The sequence below is a fragment of the Spermophilus citellus genome (assembly GCF_964194105.1).
Source record: "Spermophilus citellus genome assembly, chromosome: 1".
NCBI lineage: Eukaryota > Metazoa > Chordata > Mammalia > Rodentia > Sciuridae > Spermophilus > Spermophilus citellus.
The window spans coordinates 28,669,457-28,686,359 of NC_138182.1; the positions used below are offsets into that span (position 1 = coordinate 28,669,457).

The following is a 16,903-nucleotide window of genomic DNA, read 5'->3' on the forward strand; positions in this document are numbered from 1 at the left end:
ATGAGAGTGTTCCTTTCACAAAACTTGAGAACCTCACACAGTCTTGATATAGACTGCACCCAGTCAGTACACCCTAACTCTGTTTTCCTCCCCAGTGCACCACCGAAGATTTCTCTTCCCCCAGCAAAGCTTGAGGCACCATCTCTTCATCTTATTTAGCCAGTGGGCAGGACCCTTCAGCATTATGTTTACACCTCTGGATCGTTACAGTGACAGAAATCATCAGATTACAAGATACCAGTATTGTGCATTAAAGGTAGGGGATGTCTTCTTGCTGAATGGCGTTGGTCAGATCAATGATCTCCATCCTTAAACTAACAGCCATGTCTTGAAAATAAGGGCTGGGGGTGTAGCTTAGTAATAGAGCACTTGCCTAGTGTGTGTAAAGCCCCTGGGTCCAATCCTTACTATGACAAAAAAATAAATACAGTTAAAGTAAGTAACATGATGTGATCCAATCAAATATAAATGTACATGCAAAAAAATGGACACACACATATAAATACATAGGTTGATCTCAGAAACTTCCAAATATACACATTAACATAGGTCAATAGATAAATGTTAATATTCCACCTGGGCTCACATTTAAAGCTCTCACTTTTATCCAGTGTTTCTCCTATCTGAGACCATATGGTTTTGCTTACTTACTCTTTAAGTCATTGCTTTGTCAATTGACTTCCAAACTTAAAACAAAACAAAACAAAACAGATTAACCTCGGGTTCAAATCCCCTTTTATTCTTCTCCTTTCCTTAGCACACTGCAAGAAATGTTTCCATACTATGAGGACTTTTCAAAATCAGCAGAAATATGATCCTTATAGCCTAATGTCTTTTAGAAAACTAACTGCCTATGAGCTCTGTCATATGCACCATAACTGATTCAGGTGAACTTTGAGCTCAGCACGGTTAATGGAAATGATGAACTTGACAGACATCTGGTCCTACCATGTTTAAGTCAGGATCCTCTGTTTCCCCAACCAAAATTTATAGTCTTTTATTTTCTTTAACTTTGATTAGGATCATAATTATTTATTTTGCTGTTTCATAGGTTTTTCAATACAGTACATTAGTCTAATATCTGACAAAAACAAAATTTGAAGATATAAATATATCTTATAAGCAGAAATTGTTCACTTGAAATCATTGAAAGAAAGTTTATTTTACATATTATGAAGTGTTCATTTTGTTTTGAATACTTTTCATCATATAAAGATTTGTTGTAATTGTAAAAATCACATAGCTAAATGATAAACTTTTAATGTTTATTTAAAAACCAAGTTTGGAATATGATATTTTCATTGATTTGGCTAAAGAATGCTTTAAAATCTTGGAGGAATAACTGCCTTCATAGGACCTCATCATCTGTACTTCTGGCAGTTACGTCTTATGAAGTCAGCTGGATGTAATACCATTACAGTTCCAGGTTTCATGTCCTTGTTTTATTGTCTTTTATTATCAGGCAATGTCAGCAGTATTGTGTTGTGGCCCTGTTTTCGACAATGTGGGCCTTTCCCCAGATGGATACCTATATAAGTGGCTTGACAACATTCTGGCTTGTCAAGATTTAAGAGTAAGTAGTAGCAAAAATATATTGTTTTTAAATGTCTTTGGGGTTCTGCCTCGTTGAGTTCCTGAACTCTGGAAGCATCATTTACAACACAATTTCCTCCCAAGTCAGCTACGCTAGTGAGGGTTTATATGTTGTTCACATTGCATTATGATACACCAGGATCAAAAACACAGTAGCATTTACCAAAATTGACCATAAACTGGTCATAAAGCAAGTTTCAAATAATTCAGATCATTAAAATTATACAGATTCTGTTATCTATTCATAGTAACATTAAGCTAGTAATGAATAATAAAAAGATAACTTAAAAAAACACTTCCAGATAACCAGTGGTGAAAGAATAAATAACAGTGGAAGCTAGAAAATGTTTTAAACTAAAGAATAATAAAAATACTACATACTAAATTTGTGGACTATAAATAAAGCCTTGCTTAGAAACATATTTGAAATATATTGACTTAGATGCATGTAGGAGAAAGAAAAAAGGCAGATAATCAATGACCTAAGCATCCATCATAGGAAGTTAGAAAAAAAATAGCATATCAAACACAAAATACAACAAAGAAAAGAATAGAGATAACAAAAATTAATGAGAGAGAAAAAAATTAGTGCTAATGATCATTAAAGTCAAAAATTGAATTTGTTAAGACTAATAAAATTAATAGAGAGCAGATCTGGTCAAGAAAACAGTGAGAGAAGTCTAATGCAAATAGGAGCATTACTATAGATGCTACATAGTAGAAGTAAAAGGGAACATATGAATATCTTGATGCCAATGAACTTGAATTTTAGATTAAGTAGACAAATTCTCAGAAAAACACAACAGAAGGAAATAATTCCTCACTAATGAGGAAAAACTAGCGCAACCAAGAAAAGAATGTTTGATAAAGGATGTCTGTTTAAAAAAATACACCTTTGTAGTAAACATCATGCTTACCAGTTAATATAGAAAGTATTCCCTCTGAGATTAGAATGACCAAGAAAGTCCACCTTTTACCACCTCCATCACTATTGTACTAGAGATCCTAGCCAGTGCATAGGGAAAAAAAATACAAGAAGTGAAAAAGAAGAAATAAAACTCAATATTCACAAGTGATACAATTAGGTATACAGGAAATCCAAAAGAATCTATAGATTTATTTAGCAAAATTGCTGAATGAAAGATCAAAATGAAAAAAAAATCAGTTATATTTCAATATACAGCACTAAGCAATTAGGAAAAAAATTGTAAATATTATACCATTCATAATAGCATTTTTAATTAGGAACTAACATTAAATACTTAGGAATACATCAAAGAAAAATGTATACAGCCCTTTTACATAGAAATATATAAAGCTTTAATGAGAAAAATTAAAGATCTAATAAATGGTAAAAGGACTATATTTATGAATTAGAAAATTCAATAATATAAAGATGTCAGTTTTCCACCAAAATGATAAGAGACATTACAAACCCAGTAAAAACCCTAGTAGGATATTTGTGGCAACTGACATGTTCCTTTTAAAATATATATATGGAAATGTAAAAGACCAAGAAAGGTAAGATAATTTTAAACAACATAAGCAAAGCAAGAGGATTTACTTTAGCAGAAACCAACACTTATCATAAACTTATGGTAGTTAAAACAGTAAATATTGACCTGAAAATAGATAAATATATAAATGAAGTAGAATAGAGAGGCAAGAAATGAATCACATATATTTACATTTTATTTACCTCAAAGGTGGCACTACAGAGGTGTGGGGAGGGAAGTTTTTTTCAATAAGTGTTTTTATCAACAAGTTATTTGGTTGAATAACCATATTTTTTAAAAAATTAAAAAGTGTAATTTGATTCCTTCCTAACACTATATCCAAAACTGCATTATAGTGCCGCAGTCCGGCTGCAGCAAAATATAGGACAGGAGGGGTATTTATACATTCCACACAGCTTATCTTAATTAGCATAAACTAGATACATCAGTCAACCAATAAGGAATCTCCACACTTAATGGCTCGATGGCGTTACTTCACAAACCACTCCCTCTGGCAATATGCCAGGCGCCATCCAGACTTGTTTACAGACTCTAACATTTGCCAGGCACCATCCAGACTTGTTTACAGACTCTAACATTATAGGTAGATGGTAGATCTAAATGTAACATCTAAAATACTGAAGTTTCTTGAAAATAATATGAAAGAATATCTTCATTCTGGATTTAGGGTTAGATTTCTTAAACAGGATGCATAAAGTTCTAACTATAAGGAAGGACTAATTAATAACTTTTGTCAAAGCACACCATTACTAATAGAGATGTTTGTAACACATAACTAAGAAGGGATTTTTTATCCAGAATATATAAACAACCCCTACAAATAGATATATACAAACTCAATAGAAAAATAAAGGCAACAGAATTCAACAGTCACTAATATGGCAGTATGTAAAAACGTGGATGTGTAACCGATGTGATTCTGCAATCTGTATACGGGGTAAAAATGGGAGTTCATAACCCACTTGAATCAAATGTATGAAATATGATATGTCAAGAACTATGTAATGTTTTGAACAACCAATAATAAAAATTTAAAAAAAAAAAGAAATTTAAGCAATTCACAAGAAGTTATCTAAATGTCCAAGAAGCATAAAGAACTCTCCAGCCTATTAACAATCAGGTATCTTAGTCCATTCAGGCATTTGTAACAAAATACCATAGCTTGAGTGACTTATCAACAATAGAAATTTATTTCTTACTGTTGTGGGGTACAAGGGACTCTTAAGATTAAGATGCTGGCAGATTTGGTGTCTAGTAAAGGCCACTTCCTGGTTTTTAGATGGCCATCTTTTTGCTGGATCCTCAGGTGGTCGAAGGAAGTTATGTGGAATTCCTTTTATTAAGATAGTTATCAGATTCATATGAGCACCTAATGGTATGACTCATCACCTCCTGAAGGACTCATCTCTGAATACTATTACATTCAGGTTTAGGATTTAACACATGAACTCTAGTCTGTAGCATCAGGGAACTGCAAACTAAAATCACATGAGACACAAAATTATATACTGTATAACTCCATTAATATAAAGTTGAAAAACTGAAAAAACTGCCCAAACTAATTAATAGTGGTAGAAGTCAGGTAGTGGTTGCATCAGGGAACGAGAAAGAGGCTATGGAGAGTGCTCAAGAGAGTCTTCAGTGATGTGGTAATATTCTGGTCTGATCTGGTGGTGGGCCCACTTGTGTGTTCAGGATAATTCATCATATACTTATATACTATCTCTATGCATTTTATACTTCAGTGTAAAGTTTCTAAAGCACAACAAAAACTTGCTGATTTTCTCTCAAGTCAAACTTAACTTTTTAATGAAAAGTTATCTTCAGATCCTTTGCAGTAGTATCATCAGCTTTTATCTGTTGCAAATTATATAAGGGAGATGGGGACAGCTAGGTTGGAGTTGCTTGTCCATCCAATTAGAATATCATTCCCATCTGGACCCAGACCTTGCAAGTAAACAAACAAGCCAGATTGTTTGATTTCCACATGGTTACAACTGCCAAGGAGACTGGATAATTTCAAGAAAAGATGGGAAGATGTTATTTTATGAGGGGGATATAGCCTTGAGGCACCAGGCTTCTCTTGGATGAACGTGCGTGTTCACTGACCTTCCAATATTTTGACAGTAGCTTCAGGAATTTTCAATGAAGTGCTCTATCCAGTGTAGTATTTTTCCATATGAAAGCCTCTGATTACAATGAATCTATTGAGATTATATTTCTTTTTTCTCAAATTTATACTTTAATCAATATATAAAATTGTATTTATCATATACAACATATTTTTAAATATGCAATATGCACATGATTTACGTATATATATTCTGTAATGTTTAAATCTAGTTCCTATGCATTCGCTCATATAGTTATCATTTGGAGCATGAGAAAACTTAATATGCACTCAGCAATTTTCAAGAATATAGTCTATTACTATTAATTGGCGTTCTATAGTATATCTTTTGACTTATTCCCACTAAGAGAGTATAATCCTTTTTTTTAAGCATAACTTTGCTTTAGATTTTGGTCTTTTTTTAATTATTTATTTATTTATTTTTTTAGTTTTCGGCAGACACAACATCTTTGTTTGTATGTGGTGCTGAGGATCGAACCCGGGCCGCACACATGCCAGGCGAGCACGCTACCGCTTGAGCCACATCCCCAGCCCAAGAGATTATAATCCTATTTGAAAGATTGGTAGCTGAGCTTCACACGTATATTTTATAATCAAGACTCATAATCATATTCTGATTTTTTTCCTTAAAAGACTTCATATACATGAAGATTATCTATTTTTGTATTTGATTTAAACCAAATGAATATATTTCTCAGAAATATCTTAAATGCAAAAAAGAAACATTACCAATAACATAACCTTTTCAGGGTTAAAAATTTTAGAATGAGTGTATCCTACATAACAGATTTCCCTAGAGTTAAATTTAGAGTTAATTTAATTTATTACGTGTCAGTTCTGTTTACAACATAAGATCCTCTTAGAGAAGAATATGTGGCATGAAAATTAAACAAAATGAATGCTCTGTCTTCACTTTTGTTTTACCCAATTTATACTGGCTAACCTTAATCTTGTGTCTTTCTTAGAACCTTCTTGCATTAAGTATGAGTAATTGCTTTGTTCTGTGTATTCAGGTTCATCAACTTGGCTGTGAAGTTGTTGTCTTGCTATTGGAACTTAATCCTGATCAAATAAACCTTTTTAATTGGGCCATTGACCGATGCTACACAGGTTCCTACCAACTTGCATCCGGCTGCTTCAAAGCCATAGCAACTGTATGTGGAAGCAGGTATGAATTTTTGTAATTAGAGGCTGGTGGCAAGTATAGTAAAAGTTGCTGTTCACAATATGAATGATTGAGAGCTGACTGCTTTGCAATTATCTGAGTAGAGAAAATCCTATGAGAATACAAAGTGCCCTACTTGTCCCCAGCAGATAAACTACCCCCTTTAAAATTGAAGTTACATTGATTTCTCTCATTTGATCAGGAGACTGATTTGTTGTTATAGTATCCTTTTGAATTGTTCACAAATTCACAGTGATATGAGAGCTGAATTTGAAAATGATAAAGATACATTTAAGGAGTTAAAGGAATGTCTAGAAATGTCTATGACAGGTATGAACTGTCAGCTCTTCAGCCATCTGTAGACCAAATCAAACCCAGGAAGCAACCTAAGATATTGAAATCTTCTTCAGAAATAGGGCCAGGATAAGGGTTCAGGAAATGACAGAAGGACCTGTGACACCCTAGACTCAAGCCAAGAATACACTCTACCTTTGAGTTACACCCCAGCCCTAAGACTAAAACAGTAGCCTTTGTTATATAAATGAGTCATTTAATGAAGTTCTTCAGCACTACAATTCATTGAGGAAAATAATTTTATAGCTGAGATGAAAGGGTTAATAAAGAGCCTCCAGATCACAAATCCCTAAGGAAGAATTTGTATCTTAGAAAATTTAAGAGAATGCAATTCAAGTTTATTTTTGAAAAGACTCACGTAGAACATCAATTTTCTTTTTTAAATTAAATTTTGCATTTTAAATAGCCATCTTGAACTAATGGATCAAGGGAATAAAAGTGAATTAGCTTTAAATTTCAACCTATTATGGATCTAAATTAATAAGAACAGTATTTTAGAAGACATCTACTTTCAATGAACCCAAAATGAGCATGATATTTAAAGAGACAGATTTCTCTTAAAATTCTTTTTCTTTAAAAAAAATAGATAACTTTTCATGTCTAAAGATTTTACTGTCCATAATCTGAGTAGCAGAATTATTATTATATATACATATATTATCCTCCATAAAACGTATAGCATGTGACAATAACCTCCACTGTCTGATTTCCTATCAAATTTTATTTCTTGATATAAGAATTACTAGAAAATTATATCTACTAGACATTGCCAAAATAACATTGTTACAAAAAAAATTCTTTAGCGTGTTTTTTTTTTTTAGATATTTCAGGGTTCTAAAAGTAAAGTTTTATTTACATGATTCTCAGATTTTTTAAAATTGTACTTCAATCTGAGACTGAGAACTCTTTGATTAAAAGAAGGAAAAAAAGTAACAGGTTTCCTCTCTTCACTGCCATTTTCCCAACAGTCTTGATATGAACTATCATAAGTCAAATTTATTTCACTGCAAAGCCATCTCAAAAATACCACACCACATGCCTCTAAATCTAGGTATTTTTTTCTTAGGGGACACAAAGCAATGCTTCATGCATTTATCAAAATAGTCTCAACTTCAGCAATACTCCTGGTTATTGGCTCATAAAACCCTGTGTTACTGGTAGATGTTTGAAGACATCCTCCTCAACTGTTTTGTCTCTCAGACCATTCAGACCACAAGACAGTTTCAGAATTTAAGGAGCTGGCTCTCGTCCCTTTGTAAATTCATTCTTTCTCCATAAATTCGCCTGGTAGTCTAGACAGGCTCCAGAGGGGCTGAAGCAATCTTTGTGCTCATGTTTTCAGCATTTCTTTCTTTTCAAGAGCAGTTCTGGTGTTTCCAGCTTTTGCTTTGTTTCTCTAAGTTTGCTTCTGAGATAAGCTATTTGCCTTATCTTATGAAGTATGTTCCCAAGAAGTCTTATACAAACTGAGTCATATTTTAAATTTCTCAAGTTCTCTGTGTAGTAACTCCTACATGTCATCTTCTAAAGAAAAGTATCCTTGTAAAATAAATAATTACTCCCTCCTCTTCCACTGAGGATGATCATAGGCCAGATTGATTTTTACAAGAATATTGAAGTTTCATTTATTAAGGTTCAGTGTTTTTTTTCTTTTTATTGATTCTTTTTAATTATGTATAACATCAGGATTTATTTTGACATAATTATAAAAGCATGGAATATAATTGGTTCTAATTCAGTTTCCTGTACCTCTTCTTCTCCCCCCCCCCACCCCGTTCCCTTCCCGCTGATCTTTCTGCTATTCACTTATAGGGGTTTTTATTAATGTCTTTACACAATGGTGAGATTCACTGTGGTGTATTCATGTATGTACATAGGAAAGTTAGCTCAGAGTCTTTCCACTGTTCTTCCTCACACTGTCCCTCCTCCCTCCCCTTCCTCTCTCTCTCCCCCACCTTATTTTGGACTAGTTTCCTCATATCAGGGGAAACATGAGACCTTTGACTTTTGGGGTCTGGCTTATTTCACTTAGCATGATGGTCTCCAGTTCCATCCATTTACCATCAAATGCCATAATTTCATTCTTTTCTATGGCTGAATAATGACTGACTTTAAAATACCTAAAAGACTGAATTTTTTTTTTTAAATCCTCTTGTTAGCTTCAGTTTTCTACCTTGAGTTTTTGAAGAGGAAATTAGCCATTTTGCATAGTTAAATTTATCAATGCCTGTATTCATTAGCTGTGATAATGAGTGGGAAATGAGTTCTCCACATTGTTCGTTTTGGTTTCTTTACTAGAAGTAGAAGTAGGTGTGTATGTGTTTGTGTGTCCACTGTGAAATTACGGTCTCCAGTCAAAACAGTAAAGCTGTGGGCTGGGGCTGGGGCTCAGTGGCAGAGCGCTTGCCTCGAATGTGTGAGGCACTGGGTTCGATCCTCAGCACCACATAAAAATAAATAAAATAAAGACATTGTGTCCATGTATAACTAAAAAAAAAAATTAAAAAAAAAAAACAGTAAAGCTGTGCTGTGCTATGACTCTGGCGATATTGAAAATAGGACCAGGAGAAGTGAAGACAAACATGATAGTAGAAGTGACAATATGAATTCTGAAGAATTTTTTCCAAAATATGTGTGAATATTTGATTAAGCTATGAAGTGCAGCTTAGTACTATAATTTAGCACAAAAGAAAATAGCTGACCTGTCAGGCAGTTTTAATTCCAATAACTCGTTAGCTTCTGTGCACGGACTTATTAATTTTCCCCTCAAGTGCAAATGAGACCAGTGTGCAACAGATGGGAAACGTGTGCATGACCAAAAGGCTTTCTGTGGTTGTGGGTCAAGGTGAACACACTGCTCTACGTGGGCACAGGCCATTTCCAGTTGTGGCTTAACTCATCAGGGTTCGCTCTTCACATGCCACTACTTGAGAATTCCGATGTTCTTATTTTGGTCCTCCAACATAATCTGGGCTCCATTTTGTCATTGTTTTGCCTTATCTTTAATTCTTTCCTAATTTTAATTGAACCTAGAAAACTTGAATTCTAAAAAACAAATGCCCATTTCTTAAGGGAATAACGTCTATCTATTAAAAAGAATACAAGTGGGGCTGGGGTTGTGGCTCAGTGGTACAGCGCTCGCCTCGCACGTTCGAGATCCTGGGTTCGATCCTCAGCACCACATACAAAAATAAGCAACTAGTGAAACAAAGCTGTTGTGTCCAACTACAACTAAAAGAAAAAGAAAGAAAAAGAAAACAAGTTCAGCTTATGATTCACAAATGCCAATCACACTTCTAACAAATGATGAGTAGCCTCATTTGGCTAGGTCTGCCAGCTGGAGTATTTCAGGAGAGCACAGAGTTTCCAGCTCTCAAAACTATCATAGAATTTGCAGGGAAATGGATGGCACTAGAGCAGATTATGCTTAGTGAAGCTAGCCAATCCCTAAAAAACAAATACCAAATGTCTTCTTTGATATAATGAGAGCAACTATGAACAGAGTAGGGAGGAAGAGCAGGAAGAAAAGATTAACTTTAAGCAGAGACATGAGATGGGAGGGAAAGAGAGAGAAAAGGGAAATTGCATGGAAATGAAGGGAGACCCTCATTGCTATACAAAATTACATATAAGAGGTTGTGAGGGGAATGGGAAAATTAACAAGAAGAGAAATGAATTACAGTAGATGGGGTAGAGAGAGAAGATGTGAGGGAAGGGGAGGGGGATAGCAGGGGATAGGAAAGGTAGCAGAATACAACAGTCACTAATATGGCAGTATGTAAAAATGTGGATGTATAACCAACGTGATTCTGCAATCTGCATTTGGGGTAAAATTGGGAGTTCATAACCCACTTCAATCTAATGTATGAAATATGATATGTCAAGAGCTTTGTAATGTTGTGAACAACCAATAAAAAAATAAAATAAAATAAATCAAAACTATCTTGGATTCAAATCCTCCCTCTGCCTCTAATCATGCTGTGTGCACTTGAGCAAGCTACTATAAATGCTTACTCGTTTATGAAATAGGAGTGATAATAGAGTAAGAATTATATAAAATCTGATCTCTTGGTCTCAAGCCTTGCACATAGGAAGCACTCTATCAACACTGTTATTAGTCACTGGCTGTTAGAGGAGCAAAGTGAGAAGGGATCCCCTCTACCAACTAGTTATCTCTGTTTCTCTTCAGAATGCCTCAAAGCCATCCTGAGCTTTGCTACATAGTTCTAAATGGCCAAACCAGTTGGCATTACCCAAATTTTTCAAAATTTCTTTTATCTACATAGTTTTATATCTCGTTTAACTTCTTTCCTCATATATACCTTTTACTTTAATTTTATCATCTATTTGTATCCCATATAATCACAGCTGTTTATTTATTTTACCCTCTGACCATGTTGAATAACTAATACTGAACATAGAAGATTCCATTTCTAAACTTATTTTAAACCAATAGGTATAGATGTTTTATTGTGCCTGTTTGCTCTTTGAAATCTTTCTGATGTATTCCTTCTCTGGGTTTCTTCCATTTCTTGAATCTATTATTCCTTTCAGTGTTTTTCTGCATGAATTCCATATGTCTGTCTTAAGCAACTCAGTGAGTGCCCTAATTATATGTCAAGTGCATGGCCCTGCATAAGAGGGAGGCTTTGTCTACCTCCTTCCTGCCTCTAAATCCCCAGTGACCCAACAGTACTTCCCTGTGCTTCTTGATATATCAATATTTTTGTGTGGAATCTCAGTGTTGCAAGGCAGAGCTATAGGTGACATGGGTCTACTGCTGGGGGACTTGGAGGGAGTTTCCTTTCTGCTTCCACAGTGAGAAAGGTGTGTCTCCAGATGCTGCAGTTTATAAGAATTCCAATTAGTCCGCCTATGGAGTGCACTATTGCCAGCAGTCTAGGAGGCCAATAATGCTGGAATTCTTTAGAGTCAAACATATTTGAACTCACGGAGAGCTCAGAAGTAAGGGACTCTCCATGACCTCAGGCAAGTATTTAACTTCTTTAAGCCTTTCAAGCTTTTTGTGAAGATCAAATAACAAGCTAGGTCAAAGCCATGGCCCAGTACCTGGCACAAAGTAAGCAGCATATCATGACATAAACATTAGGCACTGTTCATCATTCTTACCACCCCTGTCCATTCTCACTCCACATCTGTGAGCCTTCCCCTGGTTCCCATTAGACACATCAGTTTTATGCTGTGTTCATTTAAAGATCAAACGGGCTGGGGATATAGAGGAAAGAATGCATGTGTAGCATCCCAATACCAAAAAAAAAAAAAAAAGTTCTAGAAAAATACTTGTTTTAAAGTAATTATTTTTGAAAGACAGGATATATCGGCATCTGCCAAAAATTTAAATGTGCCCTTTGGTCCTCCATGACCTCTTCTAGAAATCTTTTTCAAAGAAATATTTGCACATTGGGTATTTGTGGTACTATAATAATGGAAAATTGAAAAGAGATTTAATGTCTGTCATTATCAGAGATGAGATTCCCCAGGAAAGAGATTCTGAAATGGGAATTCGGTTCTTAGTGGTGGAGATTTTAATAAAGGTGCCCTTAGGACCCATGACTATGGGGAAGTGAAGGACATAGGACTTAGCAGAGTTGAGAACCACAGGGACTGCTGCTGGGTAGCAGGCATGACCTTGGCCTAGGAAAATCTCCTGGGCTGAGAGCAGTGTTCAGAGAATAATTCAGCTCAAGAATATCGGCTGCCAACTCTTTGGTGGAAGATGGAGTGCCTCAGCCTAAAATGATACTCAGCACAGCATCCACTGTGACAATGGGTACTTATGGTATCTCTGTACTGGGTAACACTATGCAGCTGTTAAGACTTAAGTGAACCATAATTCAGTGACAAAACAGACCATCAAAAATATAGCAGCATATTCACATTCATGTTTAAAATGCTGTGCACTAGGGATATTTCAATGTATACATTTGTGTGTGTAATATATATATATATATATATATATGTATGTATATAACTAGAAAGGAGTCAAAACATTAACAGTAATTGTCTCTGATGTAGGAACAGCAGGGGGCAGAGGAGAAGGAAGAGATAGATTTATTTCTGTATTTTATTTTATCCACCTATCTAAAGCCAGCACCAACTTGCCAGCCGTGCAAGTGCACCATCTTCAGACAGGATCCCTCAGTCCTTTGTGTTACTTGAATTATTTAGAAGAAAAATATATTCAGAACCTTTTTCATGTGCTTAACCAATTCTCACTGTAAATTCTTATTGAAGATGTTGTAAAATGGGATTCCTCCAGAGTGGAACTAGGTCTTCTAAAAGGCCGATTTCTCTAACCAGAACTTCTAAGACAGTGTAATTATATAGATTCAAAAAAGGAGCCCACAGGAAAAACAGTCATGCTTTTCACTTCCTGACTCTCTTTTGCTTTCTGAAGGTTGCCCCAAAATAAATACCAGTCACCCACCTTTTGATAGAGACTACATTCTAGTCACTAATTTTTCAACTTACTGGGAATTTTCTATTTATAACCTCTTTTCCACAATAAACTAAGGCAATATATATAGGGAAAAGATGCCATCTTAAATAACACTATGTAGCAAAGAGAAAACGGATTTGATTTCCACATCCTGCTTGTTTATACTGATGATCGCCCATCACCTGTTCTCTGTGCTCCTATTCCCCCCAGCTCCCACCCCACAGGTACAATTGCCAGATCGTCCTGATGTTGTCTCCTTAGTGTTTTTTGGATGTAACCCTTTCCTGGCTCTACTGTCCCTGCCCCAGTTCCACCCCTCATCATTCTTTTGTGGATTCTCAGAACAGCTTCCACTCGTGGCCCTAAACTCCATGCTTCACAAAACATCCAGGGTGATTTTTTTTTTTTTTATAAATGAGCATCGTTCCCTCCCTCCCTAACTGTGAATCCTGTGGTGATGCTCTTCACCTTTTAGGGTAAAGTTGGCTGGTCATCTTTGGCACCTACCTGCTGCCCTAGCCTCATCCCCTCCTTTTCCTCTACTTAATTTCTTTGTTCAATCCACGACACATAGATTCTTTCCCCTTACAGAAGGGGTCTTGCTGTTTCATTCTTGTGATCCTTCAAAATGCTTTTTTCTCTGCCTAGTTCCATCTCTTCCGTGGACCGGTGTCTTGAGGTGCTTCAACACGTGGCTTCCTTGTTTCCACCTCAGAAAAGCCTTTCCCAACCCATAGCGGACGTAGGTGTTCCTCATCGGGATTCTTGTAACATGCGGTGGGTTCCGCCACCATGGCGCTCATTAGAACCACACTGTACGGTTTGTCCTCCCAATTAAGCTGCAGTCCAGCAGCTCTAGCTTCCTAATTATCAGTGCTTTGCACATTGCTCCTAATCATTATTTGGATTAGATGGATCAAATGAAAATCTTAATTCAACGGGCTATTGAGAAATTTAGTACACATGACCTCTTCTGTCCTTTCCATTATGTTTGGTTTTCATTAAAGTGTATCTGCATCAGATAGAGTTCTGTGTGCTTTGTCCTGGTGTCACAACGTTCCACTTTGAACAGGAAGAATCATTTTCCTTCATTGACTAATACATGGCAAAAGGAGGAGGCTGAAACCAGCCAAAGGGGCAAGGAGTGTCAGTACACGTGATTCAAGCCAGTGTGGCATGTAAAATTGTGAGAGAGAATGAACTATCAGGATTTCTAGCCAGGCTGCCTTACAGACTATGCTGTGTTCTTGTTTTTAGGAACTATCCCTTCGACATAGTGACATTGTTAAACCTCGTTCTATTCAAGGCTTCTGACACCAACAGAGAGATTTATGAAATCTCCATGCAGCTCATGCAGGCACGTATCATTTTTCTGGCATAGAAAATTTTTATCCTTGAGGATAGAACATGTTTGTTTCTGTGAATCACTGGTGGATGTAAAGAGTGAAAATATATATATATATATACATATATATATATATATATATATATATATATATATAATGTTATGTAAACATCATAATTAACTGATAGCTTCACCTTTAATCCTGTCTTCAGATAGGCATTAGTCAGTTGTTACAACTTTTATTAAATGCTCCTGAGATGTCCAGCTAATGCTTTTCTCATACTGTTTCTTAAACTTTCTTTTTATAGATTCTTGAAGCAAAGCTTTTTGTATACTCTAAGAAAGTCTCTGAACAAAGACCCGGCAGTATTCTGTACGGAACGCACGGACCATTGCCCCCCCTATACAGTGTGTCACTCACCCTCCTGTCCTCCGAACTGGCCAGGATGTACCCCGAGCTCACTCTTCCACTGTTCTCAGGTACTGTGCAACAGTCTAGAGTGACATGTGATCCTTTCTTCTGTTCTAATTCTAGGGTAATTTTATCATCAATATTATTGATGCTAAATTTGTAGATCAGAATTGCTTTAGGCCAAATCCAGCTATATATAAAAATAAATTCTAGAATTTTTTAAACATAATTATCTGTAAAACAATATAGTTATAAATGTACACACATGACAAATGCAAAGATGCTCAGATTGTTTTTAAAAAACTTCTACATGCATTATATATGTGCATTTCCCAAAGAAATTAAATATAGGCAGTATAACGTATAATACCTACAGTCACTTTTAATTGCTGTGAGATGTTTGTTGGTAGTAGTGATAGTGGTGGTGTTTTGAAGCTAGCATGTTCTACATTCAAAAGTTGAGGGGCTAGGGTTGTGGCTCAGCTTGGTAGAGCACTCATCTAGCACATGTGCAGCACTGGGTTCGATCCTCAGCACCACATTAAAAAATAAATAAATACATAAAGGTATTGTGTCCAACTACAACTAAATATATATATATATATATATATTTGCATATATATATATATATATGTATATTTTTTTTAAGTTGAGAGTTTAATTTTTGGCACTTTTTTAAAGTTACATATGACACTAGAATGTATTTTGGCAGAATATACATATATAAAGTATAACTTATTCAATTAGGTTTCTGCTCTTGTCGTTGTACGTGATGTGGAGTTACCCTAGCCATGTATACAAACACAAGGCTAGGAAAGTTATGACCAATTAATTCTAATATCTTTTCTATTCCCCTGCCCACTCTTGTCCCTCTGTTACCCTTTGTCTAGTCCAGTCTATTTCTATTCTTCCCCTCCCCAGCCTCCCTTGTTTTGGGTTAGCATCCACAAATCAGGGAGAACATTTGGGCTTTAGTTTTAGGGCATTGGCTTATTTCACTTAGCATGATATTCTCTAGTTCCATCCATTCACTGACACATGCAATAATTTCACATTCATTCATTGGAGGATAACTAGGTTGTTTCCATAGCTTGGCTATTGTGAGTTGAGCTGCTGTGTACATGGATGTGGCTCTTTTTGAGTCTTTTGGGTAGAGACTGAGGAGTGATATAGCTGAGTCAAATGGTAGTTCTATTCCAAGTTTTCTAAGGAATCTCCATGCTACTTTCCACAGAGTTGCATCAGTTTGCAGTCCCACCAGCATTGTATGAGAGTACCTTTCTCCCCACATCCTCCCCAACATTTATTGTTGCTTGTATTCTTTATAATTGCCATTCTAACTGAAGTGAGATGGAATCTCAGTCTAGTTTTAATTTGCATTTCTCTAATTGCTAGAGATGTTGGATATCTTTTCATATATTTTTTGACCATTTGTATTTCTTCTGTTCAGTTCCTTTGACTTTGGGCACATTTTTATAAGCAATCTTCACAAATAACTTTTATGAGAGTTCAAGAATTGCATTTGCCAGTTCACTTTTTGCCTAAGCTCACGTGACACCTTGACGAGAGGCAACGCTCACATTCATCCTTCTTTTACACCTGCATCTCCACTGCCTTGGTGCAGCCCCTCCTCGGTCCTCTCCTCACTCTACACCCCCGGGTCCAGCGCCTCCTTCATGCTCCACTATGCGAATCTAGATTTATACAGCATTTCTCAACTCACACTTCTCTGCCCAGTCGTCCTAAAGATAGTTGCTGTAAGAGACCGTTTCCATCTGTTGAACGGTGAACCTGTGCCAGGCTGTGTCCTAGGCACTGTATTTATCACTTCATCTTTACAACCACTAGTGTAATGGAGTAGTTAAACAGAGGCTCTGGAGTTGGATCCCCTGGCCCTGCCATTCCCTAGCTAGTTGGCCTTGGGCA

At 36.0% G+C, this 16,903-nt stretch overlaps 1 protein-coding gene across 8 annotated transcripts in view; it reads left to right on the forward strand.

Annotated features, from left to right (window-relative positions):
• The window catches only part of FRY (FRY microtubule binding protein), a gene marked incomplete at its 5' end in the record, with an annotated part of 420,839 nt that overhangs the window by 321,428 nt on the left and 82,508 nt on the right, over positions 1 to 16,903 (forward strand). For all 8 annotated transcript variants that reach the window (XM_081286098.1, XM_081286096.1, XM_081286091.1 and 5 more), the window contains 5 exons: positions 96 to 256; positions 1,463 to 1,573; positions 6,255 to 6,409; positions 14,478 to 14,577; positions 14,874 to 15,045. In XM_081286098.1, coding sequence (XP_081142224.1) covers positions 96 to 256; positions 1,463 to 1,573; positions 6,255 to 6,409; positions 14,478 to 14,577; positions 14,874 to 15,045 — 699 coding nt within the window. The remainder of the gene's footprint in view (positions 1 to 95; positions 257 to 1,462; positions 1,574 to 6,254; positions 6,410 to 14,477; positions 14,578 to 14,873; positions 15,046 to 16,903) is intronic.